Here is a 17399-nt window from a genome sequence, read left to right on the forward strand (position 1 = left end):
AACAAAAACAAACAAACAAGATGTGTGGACAGGGGAGGATTTGTGTCCTTAGGTCAAACAGATGCTCTCTGTTTCTGTCCCTGTCAGTATGGGTTTTTGTGGCCGCCCTCACAAAGCATGTGTTGCTAGATAATGACCACCCAGTGAAGCACTCGTACATTTAAAGTCTCTGCTACAGAAAAAAAAAAATTCAACAACAACAAAAAATCAATCATAATTTAACGTTAAGAGTTGTAAGAACAGCATCTCCACTCGCTTAGTAACCCTGCTTTAAGTGCAGCTGCTCTGTGCGTGTTTGTGTGTATTATATAATGTTAGATGTTCTGCATATAAATGATCTTAGTTGTACAAAAGGCTTTGTTTTTAAAGGCTCTTAAGGTTGTGTGTTCAACTAACATTGTACGCTTTCGGGCGAGACATGCCATTAATGGGATTTTGTGTTGTTTGAACCCTATATTACTCTAATTCCCAAGTTTGTTTAAGAAGTCAACCAAAAAATGTCAACATGCTTGTTAAATAACAATAAAAAAGATATGTTAAAAAACACTCACACACTTTCCTACTCCTAGAACTCCCTTTTTTTTGGTCTGCTTTCTGATTTGGTTATTTCTGGGGATGTGCCGATCAATCGCCCAGAGGTGGTCAATTTTCCCTCGATTGGCTCTGGACATTAATCAGCCGAATTTGAAACATCCCCTACTCATGAAATGTAGCAAAGCTTAGGGCCACCACATGTGTGACAAATATTTACTTTACTGCCACACATTTTTGTGTACAATAAAAATTACAACAACACATATTTTGATGCATAATTGAGCATAATCTTGTGATAACTTTATGTTTTGTTGGAATAAAAAACATTCTTGACTTTTGCACCGCACATTTTAGGAGCCATAAAAGCAGAAAGATGACATTTACGCAATAATTTTTCTCTTGTTTTGTCCTATTAGTGGTTTGCTTCAGGAATAAAAAAGTGTTCTGTAAATTAAATGGCGCAAACTCTCAAACAATCTATTTTAATGCCAGGCTGTGAGGCAACATTACATAAAAAATGTCAAGGAGAATGAATACCTTTTAAAAACACTTCATTAAGTTTTTAGATTCATGCTCGCTGAATATTTGATCACTCTTTTTGATTAAAAAGTGAAACTCACTTAAATTGGTTTCTTTCCTAGCGCAGACACGGCTTTTAAGCATAGCCCAAAAACCTTTCAATGGAATTGAGGTCAGAACCATTCAAGAAGGTCAATATTATCCTGGGTTGTCCATTTCAGAAGTAGTTTTGATGTGCCTTTGGGATCATTGTCCAGTTGGACCACTGAGCTGTGTTAGTGTCTTACTCTACTGAGCCGAACTGTTACCTCAGACGAAAATAAATTGATAACAATGTCTAAGAAACCAGAAACCACTATTAATTGACCACGATGGCAAGACATATGTTCAAGAAAAATCAAGGTGAAGCTTTCAAACCTAAGAAGTTGATAACAACTGTCAAGCATGGGGTCTAGAGCATCACTTTGAGGATATTATTAATTACCAGTGTTGTGTTGCACAAAGTGGAAGAAAAAAAAATCAACTTAACTTTTAGAGTTAATTGGTTGAAACTTGGATTCGGTTGAATGTTCAAAAAGGAAAATGATCTCAAGAGCACGTGAAATCAGGTTAGAGGTACAACAGGCAAACATGAAGGTTCTTCATGCTTTGGGCCTGAACCAAAGCCTTATGAACATTTATGATTTATGCTTAACAGAGGGTTCTGTGCCAGGAAACAGGAATTAAATGTACTCTACCGTTTTCGATAGCAACGAACAGCATGTGGTTATGCATAATTTGGACCCTGCATAACTGAGAGAAAGTCAAGAAACCAGTTTGTGGGAAAGGTTCTTGCTTTTAAAACTGTTTTAAGTCATCTTATCATACCGACCTAAATATAGCACTTTAAATCCATAATTGAAATTCCCAAATTAGTCCTACATTCATGCTGGTGAGTGTATGTAAACCTCTGATCGGCATTTTAAATGGTGTGCTGGTCGGATGTGTGTGTCCCTACAGAAGTACCGTCAGAGCCTGGCCGGACTGTTGGCCCCACCCTATGGAGCCATGGAGAGTGGATCAAACAACGACAGTAAGAAGACGTAAAATTGCACAGAGAGGACATGAAAACGCATATGTGAGATCGGAGAGTGCTCCAGAAACGCTGTGAATGATGCCTTATTCTTGAGAGACTGAATGTCTTATCTACAGCAGCTGTGTCTAGCAGTTAAAACAGATTACTGACACTACAAAGGACGGGTTTTGCTTTTATAGGCTTTTCTGAAATCGAAAACTCTGATGCCAATGTTTCTCCTCAGGACTGACAGACAAAGACAACATGAACTCAGACTCTGGAAACAAGGCTCACAGCAAGGTAAATAATTCCAGTAAATCTCAGTCGGGCCCAAAGCTTTGCCCTGAGTTTGTAAGATAACTGGAAAAGAAAGAAAACTACACTCTTGTTTTGCCTTGGATACGTGTTTGCTTCAGTATTTGTATGACACAACCCTGAGTAATACAGATCTCTTACTTTTATCCTTTTACGTGTCGTTAAGCAGATCATTATTGTGGATGCTTTAAGTAAAAGGGTTAAAAAGTTCTTCTTACATCTGAGTGAATTTGCTCCCAGAATCCTACAATCCAGCTGTGTGTGTTTTTTTTTTCATCCGACGCAAACTTTTATGTCGCTTTGAATGAACCAGAATGCTAAAATAGATTTTCCCCACCGATGACTCATAGTTTTGATGTTCTGTGGATATGCTAATGCTAGCTAATGCATGCACATCGAAGAAAGATCCCATCTGCCCAATTTAACATGCCTTCCTTTGTTGTTTTCAGCAGCAACTCTTTGTGTGTGCGCCTGCGTGTCTGTGTGTATGCAGCTCTCTCGTGTTTCATGTTAAAAGATGTCTCTGGTTCCATAGTGTATAGGATACAGTGTATTACTCCTGTTAACAATCTGCTGGGAAATCATTGGCGCACTTCAAACTCGCCAAATCTATTTACGTTTAACTGCAATTACACCCGTCTGGTTAGCAGTACGAATGGAAATGTGGGCTATAGGCTTCTATGATCAACCCGATAACATTCCCAGGGTTGTTTTGGTTGTTCTGCAGGTTCCCTCGGAGAAGCTGCAGAGAGCAGGAAAGGTTCTCCGTAATGCCATCCTGTCCAGAGCGCCGCACATGATCCGTGACAGGAAATATCACCTCAAAACATACAGGTGTGCGCATGTGTCTGCGCGCCATTGGGTGCGAAGCTTCGATTTCAGTTGTCAATATTCAGTGTTTGAGCCATGTGTGGACGCGTGCGTTTCAGACAATGCTGCGTAGGGACAGAGCTGGTGGACTGGCTGGTGATGCAGAGTGCCTGTGTGCTCACACGCTCCCATGCTGTCGGGATGTGGCAGGCGCTGCTGGAGGAAGGAGTGCTTAATCATGGTAACTTGAGCTCACTTCATCATGTTTAAATATACCGCCCAGATAAGCTACGTATGTGGAAATTATGTATTTTTATTGTACATAGATGTTATCCAAGATTTAATATCTTTTTAAGAAAGACAAGATATTTAGAATAAAATATCTTTCTACAAGAACTGACCAAATAAAAAAAAGATCAAATCCCACTGCTGCCCATTTTATTTTGTCTTCTGGCAGCATGTTGCAATGTTCCAGAAACAAAAGTGAAAATCCTTTTCATAAACATTTTTTTTTTGTAAAGTCAACATTAAAATCCCCGTGCCGTTGTATTTAACCCTTGCAATTATCAGCTGGTGTAAAATGTGATTACAACTGCAGGTACTGATATAGAAATCGGATAGTTTGGGGCGCCATGTGGCTCAGAGGGCAGAACATCTGTGCCAAGTACTGGCGGCTGCTTTAGGCTCAACTCCTGGCTCAGAACATTTATTGCACGTCTACACCCTTCACCCTTTGAAAATAAAATGTTGCTCCCAAATGTATTACCTTGAAAAAAAAAATACCTCAAAAAGTGTTGTGAGTTTTAAAAAAATGGCACTACAAGGCCCGTGCGTTGTGCATCAAACTGTGCACGTGTGTGTACTCCTCAGTGGACCAGGATCTGGGCTTCCATGATAAGTACCTCTTCTATCGCTTTCTTGATGATGAGGAGGAGGACACGCCGTTACCTAGCGAGGAAGAGAAGCGAGAGAGTGAGGAAGAGCTGCCGGAGACCATCCTTTTTCTCGCCCAGATCGGCCCGGATGCACTGCTGCGCATGATCCTAAGGAAACCGTAAGAGACCTTCCGCATTACTTACTATTCTACGTGAAAATTTAAGCTGTTAGGCTTTTTTAAATGCTCCAAAACCTTTAGAGATAATCTCCAAACTTGCACTGGTCGCACTGGTTTAACTTTGCCAAACATACAATATACAGTATGCAGAAAATCTTCCTGTTGAGTTTTTCTTTTTTCCTACTGACCTCTGTGTGTCTGTAGGCCTGGGCAGAGGACAGCCGATGACCTAGAGATCATCTATGATGAGCTGCTTCACATCAAGGCCTTATCTCACCTCTCCAACACTGTGAGTCAACGTCTTCTCTTCTTTTAGTGTCATAAACGTCTAGAGCATGGCATCAACGGTGGGTGCCAGAAGAGCTTGGCCCCGAGCCTTATCCACGTAAGGAAGGGTTCATTTCTAAGTCAGCACAGAGATGGCGTGGAGCTGAATTTTGTTTTGTCTATTTTTTTTGTCTGCAGGTGAAGAGGGAACTGGCGAGCGTTGTGATTTTTGAATCACACGCAAAGGCTGGAACTGTGTGTAAGTTTTATGCTACTAACATGAATTGTGAATATGTTGCACAGATTTTTTTGCACAGGCATTTGATTTTACCACCTCTTTAGTTTTAAATAATAATTACTTTAGATAGATAGATAGTGGAAATAATGAAGGGGTATAAAGTGATGGAAATAAGAGGATTTGTGGCCATGGTACCAGCGGCATTTTATTTCCAGCCATGGATTAGATATCTGGCTGGTTCATTAAAGTGCAGAGTTAAGATTTTAATGTTCTAACCCAATTTAAAAATCTGTTTTTATGAATGGTAATGTTTCATTGCCGAGGTGAAACAAACTATTTTTGTCAGTGTGCGCGGCACTAATTTGGAATAAGATCAGTTAGGTTTATTAAGATTTGAGGTGACAGTTTGAAAACATCTGGTTAGGATGGACGTTGCCTTGGAAAAGTATCCATACCCCTTTTCTCATCAACTACAAACTGTGTGCTTTACGCATTTAATTGGGAATGTATGCATGTTGTACACCACCACTCGCCCCATGGAGCGGTGAAGATAGGTGATATTTCTTTATTTTCCAGTGTTCAACCAAGGAGAGGAGGGTACATCATGGTACATCATCCAGAAGGGCTCTGTAAATGTGGTCATCTATGGCAAGGTGCGTATGCGTGTCTTGACGCGTCTACCCGCTAACTGGACGTCGCCGTGTTGTTTTGACACGTGAGCCTTTTTAAGGTTTTCCACTTGACGTGAAAGCATTTCATCTGTATGTAATGGATGAGATTGTGGAAGCCATCGTGTCTGAATGGAGCGTGCGGCCGCCGGTGTCCTGTGGGGACGGGAAACACCAGCCACGGAGTTTGGCAAAGACTCAGCTTGACTCATCGCAATGACTAACCGGCTTGATGGATTGCATGGATGGACGAAAGTCCCACCGCACAACTTGTGTGCAAACAACTGCGTTGCACACACGTTGTGATCGTACATTTGCATTCACAATTTGGCTCTTTGCAGATGAACAGAGAGACTGTGATGATTCATCCTTGCTCTGTTTGTGCTCCTGTCTGGTGTTTCTCCTGGGCCTTGGATGACTTTCAGACCGTCTTCGTGTCGGAGCTAATTTGTGTCTGACTGTGAGCGTCTCTGTATGTTCATTTTATGTCCGCTTTAGGGGGTGGTGTGCACCCTCCATGAGGGCGATGACTTTGGCAAGCTAGCCCTGGTTACAGACTCACCTCGTGCTGCCTCCATCGTCCTGCGAGAGGACAACTGCCACTTCCTCCGTGTGGATAAGGAGGACTTCAACAGGATACTCAGGGTTGGACTTTTTGGTTTTTTTTACAGACCCACCCCAAAAACAGTCAGCTCCCTGTTTTAAAGCATTGTTAGGACCTTTAGTTAAAATGAACAGGTTTTGCTTTGAATGTGTCTCCCTCCTGTGTCAGGTTAGATGTACTGCCATCCACATTATATATATATTTACCCCGATATTGTTCTGAAAATGTTTCAGGATGTGGAAGCCAACACAGTGCGTTTGAAAGAGCATGAACAAGCTGTGCTGGTTTTAGAAAAAAGTCCCAGGTCGTCCACGTTGGGAAGCATCAAGTAAGTGATACGTTTGGTTGTGTAGATCCAAATATAATACCCATGATAGTCTCAACTATATTTAGAGGATGACATTAGAGCACCCCAATCCTGTCTACTCCCCGGTTGATCATTGTGTGTTTAAAAATTATTTTCAGCATAGAGTAAATGTTTACTTAGATAAGTCAGACGCAAGCCAAGAATACATTCAAAGACCCCAGTTTCAGCTCTAGAGGCAAGAATTAAAACCAAATTGTCCAAATTGAGAAGATAAAGGCTCACAGAAGAAGTGATTTATGACTTTACATTTAAAAATAAATTTTCTAAATTTGCCTAAAGAGTAGTCACTCTTTTCTTTGAGTGATTACATTTAGATATGTTTCTGACTTGCTCATCTATTTTTTATTTTATTTATTTATTTATTTTAACTTAATTGGGGCTTGTGGATCATTACCTCCAATATCTACCCAGCTTTATTCATTTGTCTGTCAAAGTACATTGAGTATTTTTTCCCTTAAAGCTTCTTGCAATATATAAAAAATCTCCATTTTCAAAGCCATCATTGTGGTTTTTTTTTAAATAATTTTTTTAATTATTAATTTTACTTATTGTCTTAAGATTGAATTTCAAAACAACATATTTGTTGGTTTATGTTGCTACAACTACAGTCGAATTGGACAGCATGATAGCATTTTGACGCAGAACATTTGGTTTAATTTCTTCTAGATACACTGTGATATCAGGAACACCAGAGAAGATTCTTGAACACTTCCTGGAGACTATGAGACTGGACATCCATCACAACGAACCAGGTAACTGTAGATAAATAAATGTAAACTGCGGGGGTCTGTGGACTTTTGATGACTTGAAAGGATCCTGGTATTTGTTATTACAAAATGTAAAACTGAAATTAAACAGTTGACCCTGCAGAGATAAGTTTAATCTACAGTCAGAGCAGTCGGAAAAAGGAAGCAGACGTATTTGACTATAAATCAGAAACATAGATACCCCAGAAAAAAAAATACACAAAAGAAGAAAAAATGGAAAACTAAACCAAAACCCAAAGCTAACGACAACTAATGCATTTTTTTAACTTTTTTAATTTATGTAAATGATTATGTTTAATGTGTGTTGAATGACCATTTTACTGGATTGTGATTTTGTTTTTTAAATCTTCGTACAATTAGCCAGTTAAGGCACTTTATTTTTTTCAATGGGAGGGATTTTACCAGTTAGTACCATTATCAATGCCTTTTGAAACTTTTTATTCTTTGAACCCTGGGTAAACTCTTCCCCACCCCTCCTCCTCCTCTGACTCTCTGCTTTCTGTTGTTTTTTTCACCCGTTAGACCCGGCAGTGGATGATTTTGTTCTCATGCATTGTGTCTTCCTGCCAAACAGCCAGCTATGCCCTCTACTTATGGCACAATATCCTTTTTTATACAATATCTCTCTTATGATGTGTTACCTGCATAATGTTATTCATGTTCTTGAAAGGTAATGCACGTTAAGTAGTTTGTTCGTTAACAGTTCTACTGACGTTATCTCGGGTTTTGACATTTACCTTAATGTGCTCTTGTCCATAATCCTGTAGTAAACGGTTGATCAGTTTTTCTGAACTGTATGACATTTTAACTTATCTTAAAAATTGAAAGTCCAGGTATTTCTGTATAGAATACAAATAATTCATATTCTATTGACCTTGCTTTTTATTAGTGCAATATGATAACTTATAAATATACAAGTTGAGCTTAAGAACACATTGAATGGGCTGCCAAAAGATATCCTGGTCTTAGATTAATGACTCATATATCCAGATTAAAGCATCAGATATAACATTGACCTTTTAGACAGAGTCAGCTCTTTAAAGGGTAACTCGCCCCGAAGTAAAGGTATAACTTTGACCCCAGACAGATTTTGCAAAATGCCACCAAAGTGAGCAGTTCCAGAAGAGACAGCTAAGTGTGGGGATGTGCGGTGAGGAAGCGGCTTGGGGGCTACGGTCAGGACGAGGGAAAGTAGAAACATGGACGAACAAGGCCGACATCTGGTGGTTTTTGCCACAGATCGGTACAATGAGGTGGAGGATTTTTCACTCCCCTCGTCACCATAGGTTGAGGGAGGCTTAGTGGAGTCCAGCATGCCTGAGCCTCAGTGGTTCGTTAAGCCGCTGGCTCAAGGCGCTGACTCAGCGATGCCTGAAGCTGGCACTGCAGTGGCAGAGGGGGAAAGGCTGGGTCAATGTGCAAATCTCCAGAACTAAGGCAACCCACTACACTTTCTCCCCATCCCAACAAACAACAGAAAAAAACACTATATAAATGTCGTCCAGCAAAGCTAACTGGTCCAACTCACTACGGAGGAATGTACCACACCTTTGGACTCAAATTAAATGTTTTCGGGGTGACATCACTATCTTTTGAACCATTAGCAACTTATTCAAAATTCAACGCAAAACACGCGTCAAACCATGGGATGGCGGCACACAGACAGTTTTAGACACAAAAGCAGGATTTCAACAAATATGCTGTAATTTCTCAAAAATAATGACCAAGACCTGTAGACAGCACTATAAGACAACCATGTTAACAGTTTATTAGAAAGAAAGTAGATTTGGGGGTGAGTTATGGTTTATGTTCGTGCAGCATCAGACATGTATCACTGCAGCCTTGTTGTTCACCTTAAACCCTGCGTGCACCTACCACGTGGTCTCCCCGCCGGGCTCTGAACAGGAGAGGTTGGAGTACACACTCAACAGCAAAAGGAGGGCCCTCATTCTGACTCTGCGCTGGGCAAACTCACACACTTATCTGCTGCAGGAGGAGCCGGCTGCCATCTCTTTCCTGGAGGTCAGTACGCGCAAGATCTTTAATACTTTTACCAACCAGGACCTCGGCATGGTCTGACATGTTCTTCCTGTGCGTCTCTGAAGGAGCTGTATGGAAGTGTCTCCAATGATTCTCGGACACTGAGAGGCCTCAAAGACTTGGTGCTTGACCTTGAAAAAGTGGTGAAATTACAGTATGCATCAGCTTCTCTGTTTCAGGATTGGATGGTGATTTATTTCAATTTGAAGTTATATTTATTGATTTTCTTCTTTTAGTTCAGAAGAGGTCAAGTCAACAAAAAAGGTTTGTACGGAGCAGCGATTATAATTACCCTTCACTGTTTGTGCTATGCTTATGCCAGCTGCCTCACAGTCATCTGGATCCTCTCATATAATTCAACAGAGAACCCTGATTCGGCAGTTCAGCAATGGGGAGGAAAGGCTGCAGAAGAAGCAACCCATTAGGAATCAAGATGACAGTAAGCTGCCCGGAGGAATGTGATCACTGGACACTGACAGCTGCTTAGTGGATCGCTGCAAGACTTGCTGGGTCAAAAAATGTGTCAAAATTTAAACCCAGTAAATATTTAGTGAGACCGTTTTCTTCAGATGTAAGTGAGGCAGTCAGAGGAAGACATCGCAAAATAAGGCCTGGACAGCGCTGATCAAACAGGACAGCCCTGCACTATGGATCTTTTAAACAAAGTGCAGGCCCCATTTATTATGATAAAGATGTCTGAAATGCCTTAAAATAAATTCAAATTCAATATTTGTTTTTGTGTGGTAGCATGACTTCACACCGTAAAATTCTATAAATCCAACCATTACTTTTGATACTTTCTATAAAGGAGAGGAAATGAACAATCTCAATGATGGCATTTCTCTTTTGTAGCTTTTTACAGGCCCATTTTGCCAATGGGACAGCCCTTGGTCTTTGCCTTCAATGCTTCACAGAGGCTGGGGCATACAGATCGGGATCTTTGATCATTATAGTTTGCAAAGCCTCTCCAGACCATCTAGAGATCTGCTTCTTCTCTCTGCTGCTCTCCTGTCTTCAGCTCACACCACACGTGTTTTCTGCAGGACTTATGTCTGGTTCAGGATTTCTATGTTTTGGTCACCTGTGTTTGACGGCTTATTTACAGTTTGCTCGCATGTTCCACCTGAGTTTTATTTCAAGTGTCCTGGTCCTGCTGCAAAGGCTGGTTCACACGGCAGGATTTTGAAGTAGACGGACAAAAAAAAAAAAAGCCTGAGAGACATAACACTGAAAAATTCTAGATAGAACAGGTTTGCTTGTTCAGGTGTCCGGCGAGCACAGCACAGCACACAAGAACAGATTTCATGCAGGATCATGCAGATGTCAGATGGGAAATCTTGCGAAAACCTCTCAATATCAAACGTGAGTTCAGATTAAATACACATGGATGACGAGGAAGAATTATGCTGATAGTTTAGGGACTAATTTTAACAGAGAAAAAACATAAAGAGAAGAGGCGCTCTGTGTTTACTACACTGGTATGGAGGTGAGCTGTCCTGAAGTCCCACTGAGCGGACCAGATCCCTTTTTAACACACACATGACAGGAATATCTATTAAGATTTTCTTGAGAGCCACGGCAATAGTATGCACCTGTCAGAAGGGGAAGATCTGGGCAAAAATCAGGCTAAAAATCATCACTCATCCTTTACCATGCTTAACAGCTGGGTATGAAGAGCTTCTTCACACATTCTTCCTCGCTTCATACCAAATCAATGATCAGTGATCCTAAAAGGCCATTTCTGCGGCGGGTGTCTTAACAACTGTGCCCTCTTTGGTTTTGTTATACTGTTTCTTACATAATTATTTACAATTTTCCCTCCGTTAAATGCTCTCGAATGCTAAAATGTTGTATTTTTCTCCATTTTTCAATGTGAGACTATGCTATGTCAGTAAGGGGTGCATATATTTCAAGGCTTTTCACACATCTGCATCAGTGGTCGCAATAAAAGCTGGTCAACACTCTAAATGATTAAAACTCTTGCAGGTTTTCTGTTTACATGTACAAGTTTTAAAAGCAAACTCTGCCTCAAGTTTGCTTTCAGACGTAATTCAACGCATATGACATTGTAGTTCAGAAGCTAACACCATTGGTATGTTAATGATCTGTTTACTTGTGGTCAGTCCTCTTGAAGGTCTACTGCAGTGACCACACCTACACTACAATTAGGATCACAGTGGCAGCGACTGGGAGGGAGGTGATCAGCGCTGTCTCAGAAAAACTCGGGACCACTCAAGAGCTCGTGCTGGTCCATCTCAGCTCTGCTGGCGGTAAGAAAATAGAACACAAAGGATTTTAAATAGTTTTGTAATGCAAAAAAAAAAAACAAAAAAAAAACTACAAGCGGTGTTGATACAAGCGGTAATTTTCCCGTGTATGTTGCAGAAAAGCAGCTCTTGAAGCCCAATGATGTGTCGGTGTTTTCAACGTTGAGCATCAATGGCCGCTTATTTGCCTGTCCGCGAGAACAGCTCAGCAGTCTGGTACGTGAGAAATGCGACTGCTGTTCTCTTGTCTCACCTCTGCCCATTTGTGAAGCTGTAAATGTCTCCCTGTTTGTATCAGGCTCCTCTTCCAGACCAGGAAGGTCCCTCCGCCGGCTCCATGTCGACCTTTGAGCTGATGAGCTCCAAGGACTTGGCTTATCAAATGACCATGTTCGACTGGGAGCTCTTCAGCTGTGTCCACGAGGTGCTATGTTATGAAACGCTGATCTTTCTCTGTGACACAAAGCGGACCGACGGCAGCGTTTCCAACTGTAATGCGTGTCTGTGTGGTTTCCCTCAGCACGAGCTGCTCTACCACACGTTTGGACGCCACAGCTTTAGAAGAACCACGGCCAACATGGACTTGTTCCTGAGGAGATTCAACCAGGTTCAGCTGTGGGTGGTCACTGAAGTCTGCCTCTGCACCCAGCTCAGCAAGAGAGTGCAACTCCTCAAGAAATTCATAAAGATAGCTGCACAGTCAGTAAAATGAGCACACTTGAGACACGTTGGTAGCACCGACAAAACGTTTGGGTTTATTACATGTATTCCCTTTTCTTTTCTTTTTTTCTTTTTTTTGTCTGTAGCTGTCGAGAATTTAAGAACCTCAATTCATTCTTTGCCATCATTATGGGGATGAGCAACCCTGCTGTCAGCAGGCTGAGCCAGACATGGGAGGTAAAGCTTTTAGCAAAACCAACTAATCCATTAGTTAATCTACAGTAAACCTAATCTCTAAAAGTCTTTTGTCACTTAGATCCTATTGTGTTTTTTTTTTTTTTACTTCCAGAAACTCCCCACCAAGTTCAAGAAGTTTTATGCTGAGTTTGAGAGCATGATGGTGAGCTATGCTTATACATCTATCTAAGGGCATCATTAGCAGCATTATACTGCAGCTTTAAAAGTAACGTGATGTTTAGGTAGCAGTATTCAAGGAGATATCCTAATTCAACCCAATGTTTGATAAAAATGAAAGATAATTTTAGACTTTAACTGTTTCTTAACTATGTAAAAAAAAAGAGAAGAACCCAATGTAGCCGGTGTTTGCACTGAAAGATGCGGCCCAACAACAGACAGTGGCACCCCTGGAAAGACATTTCCAATGTTTGTTTCAGAGCGTCTCGCCTCTGGAACAAACTCCCTTCAAACCTGAGATGTGCAGAAACTGTTGGATCCTCAGGAAATGTCAGGACTGCAGACACTATTGTTTACTGCAGCTTTTGATTTGTTTGGTTGCCGATGGGCGACTGAAGTGTGACATTTAAGATTATATTTGCATTTAATGTATGTTTTGTTTTTCAGAGTATGAAGTTTCTGTCGTTTAAATGTTTGTCCCGACTTTTGTGCAAAGCACTTTCGGGGGCCTGATATTTGAATGGGGCTATATAAATAAACGTTCTTTCTAAACCCCACCTGAGTTATATAGAAAACCTGGTGGTTGAGCTGAAGAAAAAAAACATGAGGACTATGGATGATCTATAGAAAAGGAGCAAATAGAGCAGTCAAATATCCCTCTGTCTGAATGCTTCAAGTGTTGTGATATTTTAAAGGAGAAAACTAAGTGCTTTTCTATTATTACATCACTTTTGATTTTGTTTAACAACAATTATTCCTTAAGTAAATGTCCTTAAATTGTATTGGTTGTTTTTTTAAATTAATTTTAAGTTTGAGATTATGCTATAAAATAATATAAAAATTAGTTTTAAGGCATTTTTACATGTCTTTACCTGGGGTGCCAATAAATGAAACTGACACGATGGAGACTTAAAAACCAAGGAAGATTAATACACATTGTCTATACTTTACACATTTTAATATGTTTTTAATTTTATTTGTTGAACTGGCATTTAAACCTCTTGGTACCATACCTCTTTGCTATGTTTCATAACAGGACCCGTCGAGAAACCACCGATCTTACCGACTTACTGTTACTAAGCTGGAACCCCCAATTATCCCCTTCATGCCGCTGCTCCTTAAAGGTATGATTCAGTGTAGTCTTAGGATAGAATATATCAGCCGCTGTGTCGCCGTAGGTATAAAACTAATGCAGACAAACATAGATGCAGCTAATACTCTAAACAAGAGAAGCTTATAGATATAGAACATCTTCAAAGAGCTCCAGTTTTCCCTGCATTCGGCCCAAATATGGTACATAGTGCTCTCTGAATTGATCACTTGCACTAATTAACGACTGATTTCTGTTGCTTTCTTTACAGATATGACATTTACACACGAGGGCAACAAGACATTTATTGACAATATGGTTAATTTTGAGAAAATGGTGAGTTTCTGTGTGATTTTATAGGTCACATAAATAGCTTTCTAGCCTTAACACCGCCACCCCCCCTCTTTCTGCCATAATAATATAAGACAATGTTTGAATTTTTGTTTCATCAGCGTATTATAGCAAACACAATTCGACAAGTGAGGCACTGTCGAAGCCAGCCATTCAGTAAGTCTGTTCATTACCTAACAGCACTCTTTTTCACATGTTTCTTTCTTTTTCACATTCTTTCACGTAGCTAACGTGCAAAACAAGAATTAGGTCACTTCTGAAGGCAGTGGGTTGCACTGGATTTTTTTTTTTTAGAGGGGTATCAGAGTAAAGGGGAAATGCAAGTCCATGCTGCACATGCTTTAAGTTGTCACATATAATCCTGGTGAAATACACTAAAGTATGTGGTTGTAGCGTGACAAAATGTGAGAAATGTTGCAAGGCTCTAGTACCAAGTGTTTCTCTGTGCTGCTACAGATCCCGACATTTGCCAGCCAAACAAGAATCAGGCGGAGGTACGGGGCTACGTTAGGAAACTCTGCGTGATCGACAACCAGAGGGCTCTAACGCAGCTCTCCTACAGGCTGGAGCCTCGGCGGACATGAGCCGCCAACCTTCTACCACCATCGCCTTCTCTGTGACGTTAGCGTAAAAGACCAACCGCACACACAAACGCATCAGCTTGTTTGACATGACTCAGCAAGTGGACTTCTAGTAGCAAACCACTGCAGTGGTTCTTAGAACTATTACAGACTATCAAGGATCGAGGACTTTTACTGTGCCGTAAAACGCCTCTTCCTGTTGGACTGAAGGAAGCTGTTTCAGCTGCTCTCCCGTCGCTCTGTCTTGAATCCTTGGCCGAGTTTATATCGTACCAGTTCGTACCGTTTGCGGACCTGCTAGGTAGAACTGTAGTGTATAGAACGTGAATCAATTACCCTGCATGACTGAACTTCATTGGCTTTGTGTTCTATACAGTGGATTTCTATCAGAGTGTCCTGTACTGTTGTGTTATTCCAGAGGAAGCTCAGTTTACAATGAAAGACTGTACCTGCCTGTTGAACAAACTTCCCAGTTCCGACGTTAGTGATTTAGACTTGTTTTTAAAAAATATGTATATTCTATTACATACATAAATCTGAGAGTACATATTTGCTTATTAATCTAAATTATTCCAATCAATGTATTTAAAATCTGTAGGATATGATTGCAATTACTTAACAGAGTATTAGTTTGATCTAAGCCTCCAAAGTGTTTAAAAGGTACACTAAAGTATTGCTTTTTCTGTCGAGGAGATAATAAATAGCATCACTGGGTAATACAATTGCCTGATTGGATCTATAATTGGATACATCTGCAGAGGATGGATTTTTAGTTGACCTTTTGAAGGGAACCCCTGTTGTGTTCAGTCTGTGTGGTTTTATTTTTTGTACGTGTACATTTGGACTGCGTGGCATTACTTTTTCCTTTGTTCTCAGGATCTTTTGCTGTGATGATGTGTTGAGAACTTCAGTGGCTTCCCCGAAAAGCTGCCTGGAAACTGTATTGTATGTGTAGTCTGCCTTGTAAATAATAAAGAAAAATTGGTAATTTATGAGTGTTTGTACCTTTATGATACATTCCACAGTGTTTTATCCTGCAAGAGGTGTGACATCAGGATTGTGTAGCTGGTTGTGTGAGGGATCTGGGAGTGTTGCGTGGTGTCTTTCTCCTATGCTGCTGCAGGTTTTCCCGGGAGGGCGGAGCTGAGCAGTGTGCTCCTGCACACCTGTTTCTGATCAAGCTCATTAGCTGGACTTTAGGAGGAGCTGGCCTGGCTGGGGGTAACTCAGTGCCTGAGAGTCAGCCTACGTACTATTTCTAGCCCCCTGAATCATTCTCAAAGGTGTTTTTCAAGTGTTCTCCGGCTCATGTTAACCTGGCTCTTCTTGCCTTCCTCTAAGGCAGTGGTGTCAATCTGAAATCCTCGATGGAATGTGTCCTGCAACTTTTAGAGGTGTCGCCTCCCCTACACGCCTAAATCAAATGGTTAAACTACCTCACTAGCATGCAGTCAAGCTCTGCAAATGAGCTCCTATTGGAGTCAGGTGTGTTGAAGCAGAGACGCATGTACAAGCTGCAGGATGCTGGCCCTCGAGGACTGGAGTTTGAGACCTGCTTTAACGTGGCCTCTCGAGTCTTTCCCTGGATGTTTCTCTCTGGGACTCTTTCTGGATTCATGGCTGAAACTTCCTCACCCCATAACCTCCCTGATTACTTCTTCCACGACCGGAATCCTCAAGGGTCCTCTCTACTCTGGAACCTGAACCCTTACCTGTCTGCCCTCCAGTGCTCCACCATCTACTCCTTATTGGAAAAATGCTCACCTAATTATGCCCCCAAACTCTGCTCACTCCTCTCTTGCTTCAGGCATCGTCTACAAACTAGTAAGATCAGCTCTCTGTTTATCGTCACACAATGTTCATCCCAAGGTTTTACTAAGCTTATTTCTCATCCTTTTCTATCACAGCTATCCATCTTCCCATGATAAAGGAACCCATGTCCCGGATCAGACATATGCAACTCCCCAGTGAAACGGTCAGATTTGTATTATATTGTCTTCCTGCATGTTGGTCAGAAGCTTCCCACCAAGCCTGGATAAAAAAAAAAAAAAACACTCTGGCCAGTCTGACCTAGTGGAAACTCTCAGGCGAAAAAAAAACCCAGTTTAATCAGTACACACAAGGCCATTCTCAGATCCCCAATTGAACAACAAAATAAAACCAATAAACACCTCATTCAAATCTTTTCAGTGCGACAAAACATACAAACTGATCATCCTTCTTCTTTTCTTCCACCAGTAGAAAGTCTCTTCCCAGGTATATCTGCCTCCTGTTTTTCATGATGTCAGCTCAACCACTCTACAGTGTTTCGACCTGAGAGGTAGGCTGCTGTGTAGGATATCTCCTGCAATGCACTTTGGTTTTGAATTGCTGTCCTCACTCATTTTCCTATGATGCTGCTAAAATCTCCTGCCTGATCGGGTTATTCTCAGAAAAGGCACTGAGGGGTGGTGGAAGCAAGGTTCAGAAATTCTCCATGTTTTGACTGCAGTCTCTTCAACGTCATCCAGGAATTTTGGATTACTTTTGATGCTTACTCCAATGTCACTGAAATTTCCAGAAAGTGGTGGAAAATAAAACCATGGGGAATTTAGAAAGGGGTTGTTGGCTTTGAGTACCAAAGTTTGCCGCCTCCTCAGGATAGAATCACAGTGCTCTTAAATGTGCAATTTTTTTTCACGCTCTTAATGAACGCAGATTAATTAGTCTTAAGAGATGATCCACACTCTTTAGAAGAGCATTGACCATCCACTTGGATAACTGTCTGATGGAGAGAAATAAAGGGAAGTTATTGTCATA

At 41.0% G+C, this 17399-nt stretch overlaps 1 protein-coding gene across 3 annotated transcripts in view; it reads left to right on the forward strand.

The window, feature by feature from the left end:
- Nucleotides 1-15592, forward strand: part of LOC105934226 (rap guanine nucleotide exchange factor 4) — a 37776-nt gene extending 22184 nt beyond the window's left edge. For 2 of the 3 annotated variants that reach the window (XM_012874124.3, XM_036129131.1), the window contains 26 exons: nucleotides 2053-2125; nucleotides 2352-2407; nucleotides 3150-3256; nucleotides 3352-3473; nucleotides 4103-4286; nucleotides 4491-4575; nucleotides 4752-4812; nucleotides 5368-5444; nucleotides 5958-6104; nucleotides 6297-6391; nucleotides 7097-7182; nucleotides 7720-7798; nucleotides 9069-9219; nucleotides 9303-9391; nucleotides 9474-9501; nucleotides 9601-9676; nucleotides 11361-11507; nucleotides 11623-11720; nucleotides 11803-11928; nucleotides 12025-12203; nucleotides 12311-12401; nucleotides 12514-12564; nucleotides 13615-13702; nucleotides 13940-14004; nucleotides 14121-14175; nucleotides 14476-15592. In XM_012874124.3, coding sequence (XP_012729578.2) covers nucleotides 2053-2125; nucleotides 2352-2407; nucleotides 3150-3256; nucleotides 3352-3473; nucleotides 4103-4286; nucleotides 4491-4575; nucleotides 4752-4812; nucleotides 5368-5444; nucleotides 5958-6104; nucleotides 6297-6391; nucleotides 7097-7182; nucleotides 7720-7798; nucleotides 9069-9219; nucleotides 9303-9391; nucleotides 9474-9501; nucleotides 9601-9676; nucleotides 11361-11507; nucleotides 11623-11720; nucleotides 11803-11928; nucleotides 12025-12203; nucleotides 12311-12401; nucleotides 12514-12564; nucleotides 13615-13702; nucleotides 13940-14004; nucleotides 14121-14175; nucleotides 14476-14603 — 2544 coding nt within the window. In that variant the 3' untranslated portion in view covers nucleotides 14604-15592. Of the gene's footprint in view, nucleotides 1-2052; nucleotides 2126-2351; nucleotides 2408-3149; nucleotides 3257-3351; nucleotides 3474-4102; nucleotides 4287-4490; nucleotides 4576-4751; nucleotides 4813-5367; nucleotides 5445-5957; nucleotides 6105-6296; nucleotides 6392-7096; nucleotides 7183-7719; nucleotides 7799-9068; nucleotides 9220-9302; nucleotides 9392-9473; nucleotides 9502-9598; nucleotides 9677-11360; nucleotides 11508-11622; nucleotides 11721-11802; nucleotides 11929-12024; nucleotides 12204-12310; nucleotides 12402-12513; nucleotides 12565-13614; nucleotides 13703-13939; nucleotides 14005-14120; nucleotides 14176-14475 lie in introns of those variants that run through there. The other variant, XM_036129132.1, reaches the window with a different exon arrangement.
- The last annotated feature ends 1807 nt before the right edge of the window (nucleotides 15593-17399 follow it).

The sequence above is a fragment of the Fundulus heteroclitus genome, unplaced genomic scaffold (genome assembly GCF_011125445.2).
Source record: "Fundulus heteroclitus isolate FHET01 unplaced genomic scaffold, MU-UCD_Fhet_4.1 scaffold_141, whole genome shotgun sequence".
Taxonomy (NCBI): Eukaryota; Metazoa; Chordata; class Actinopteri; order Cyprinodontiformes; family Fundulidae; genus Fundulus; species Fundulus heteroclitus.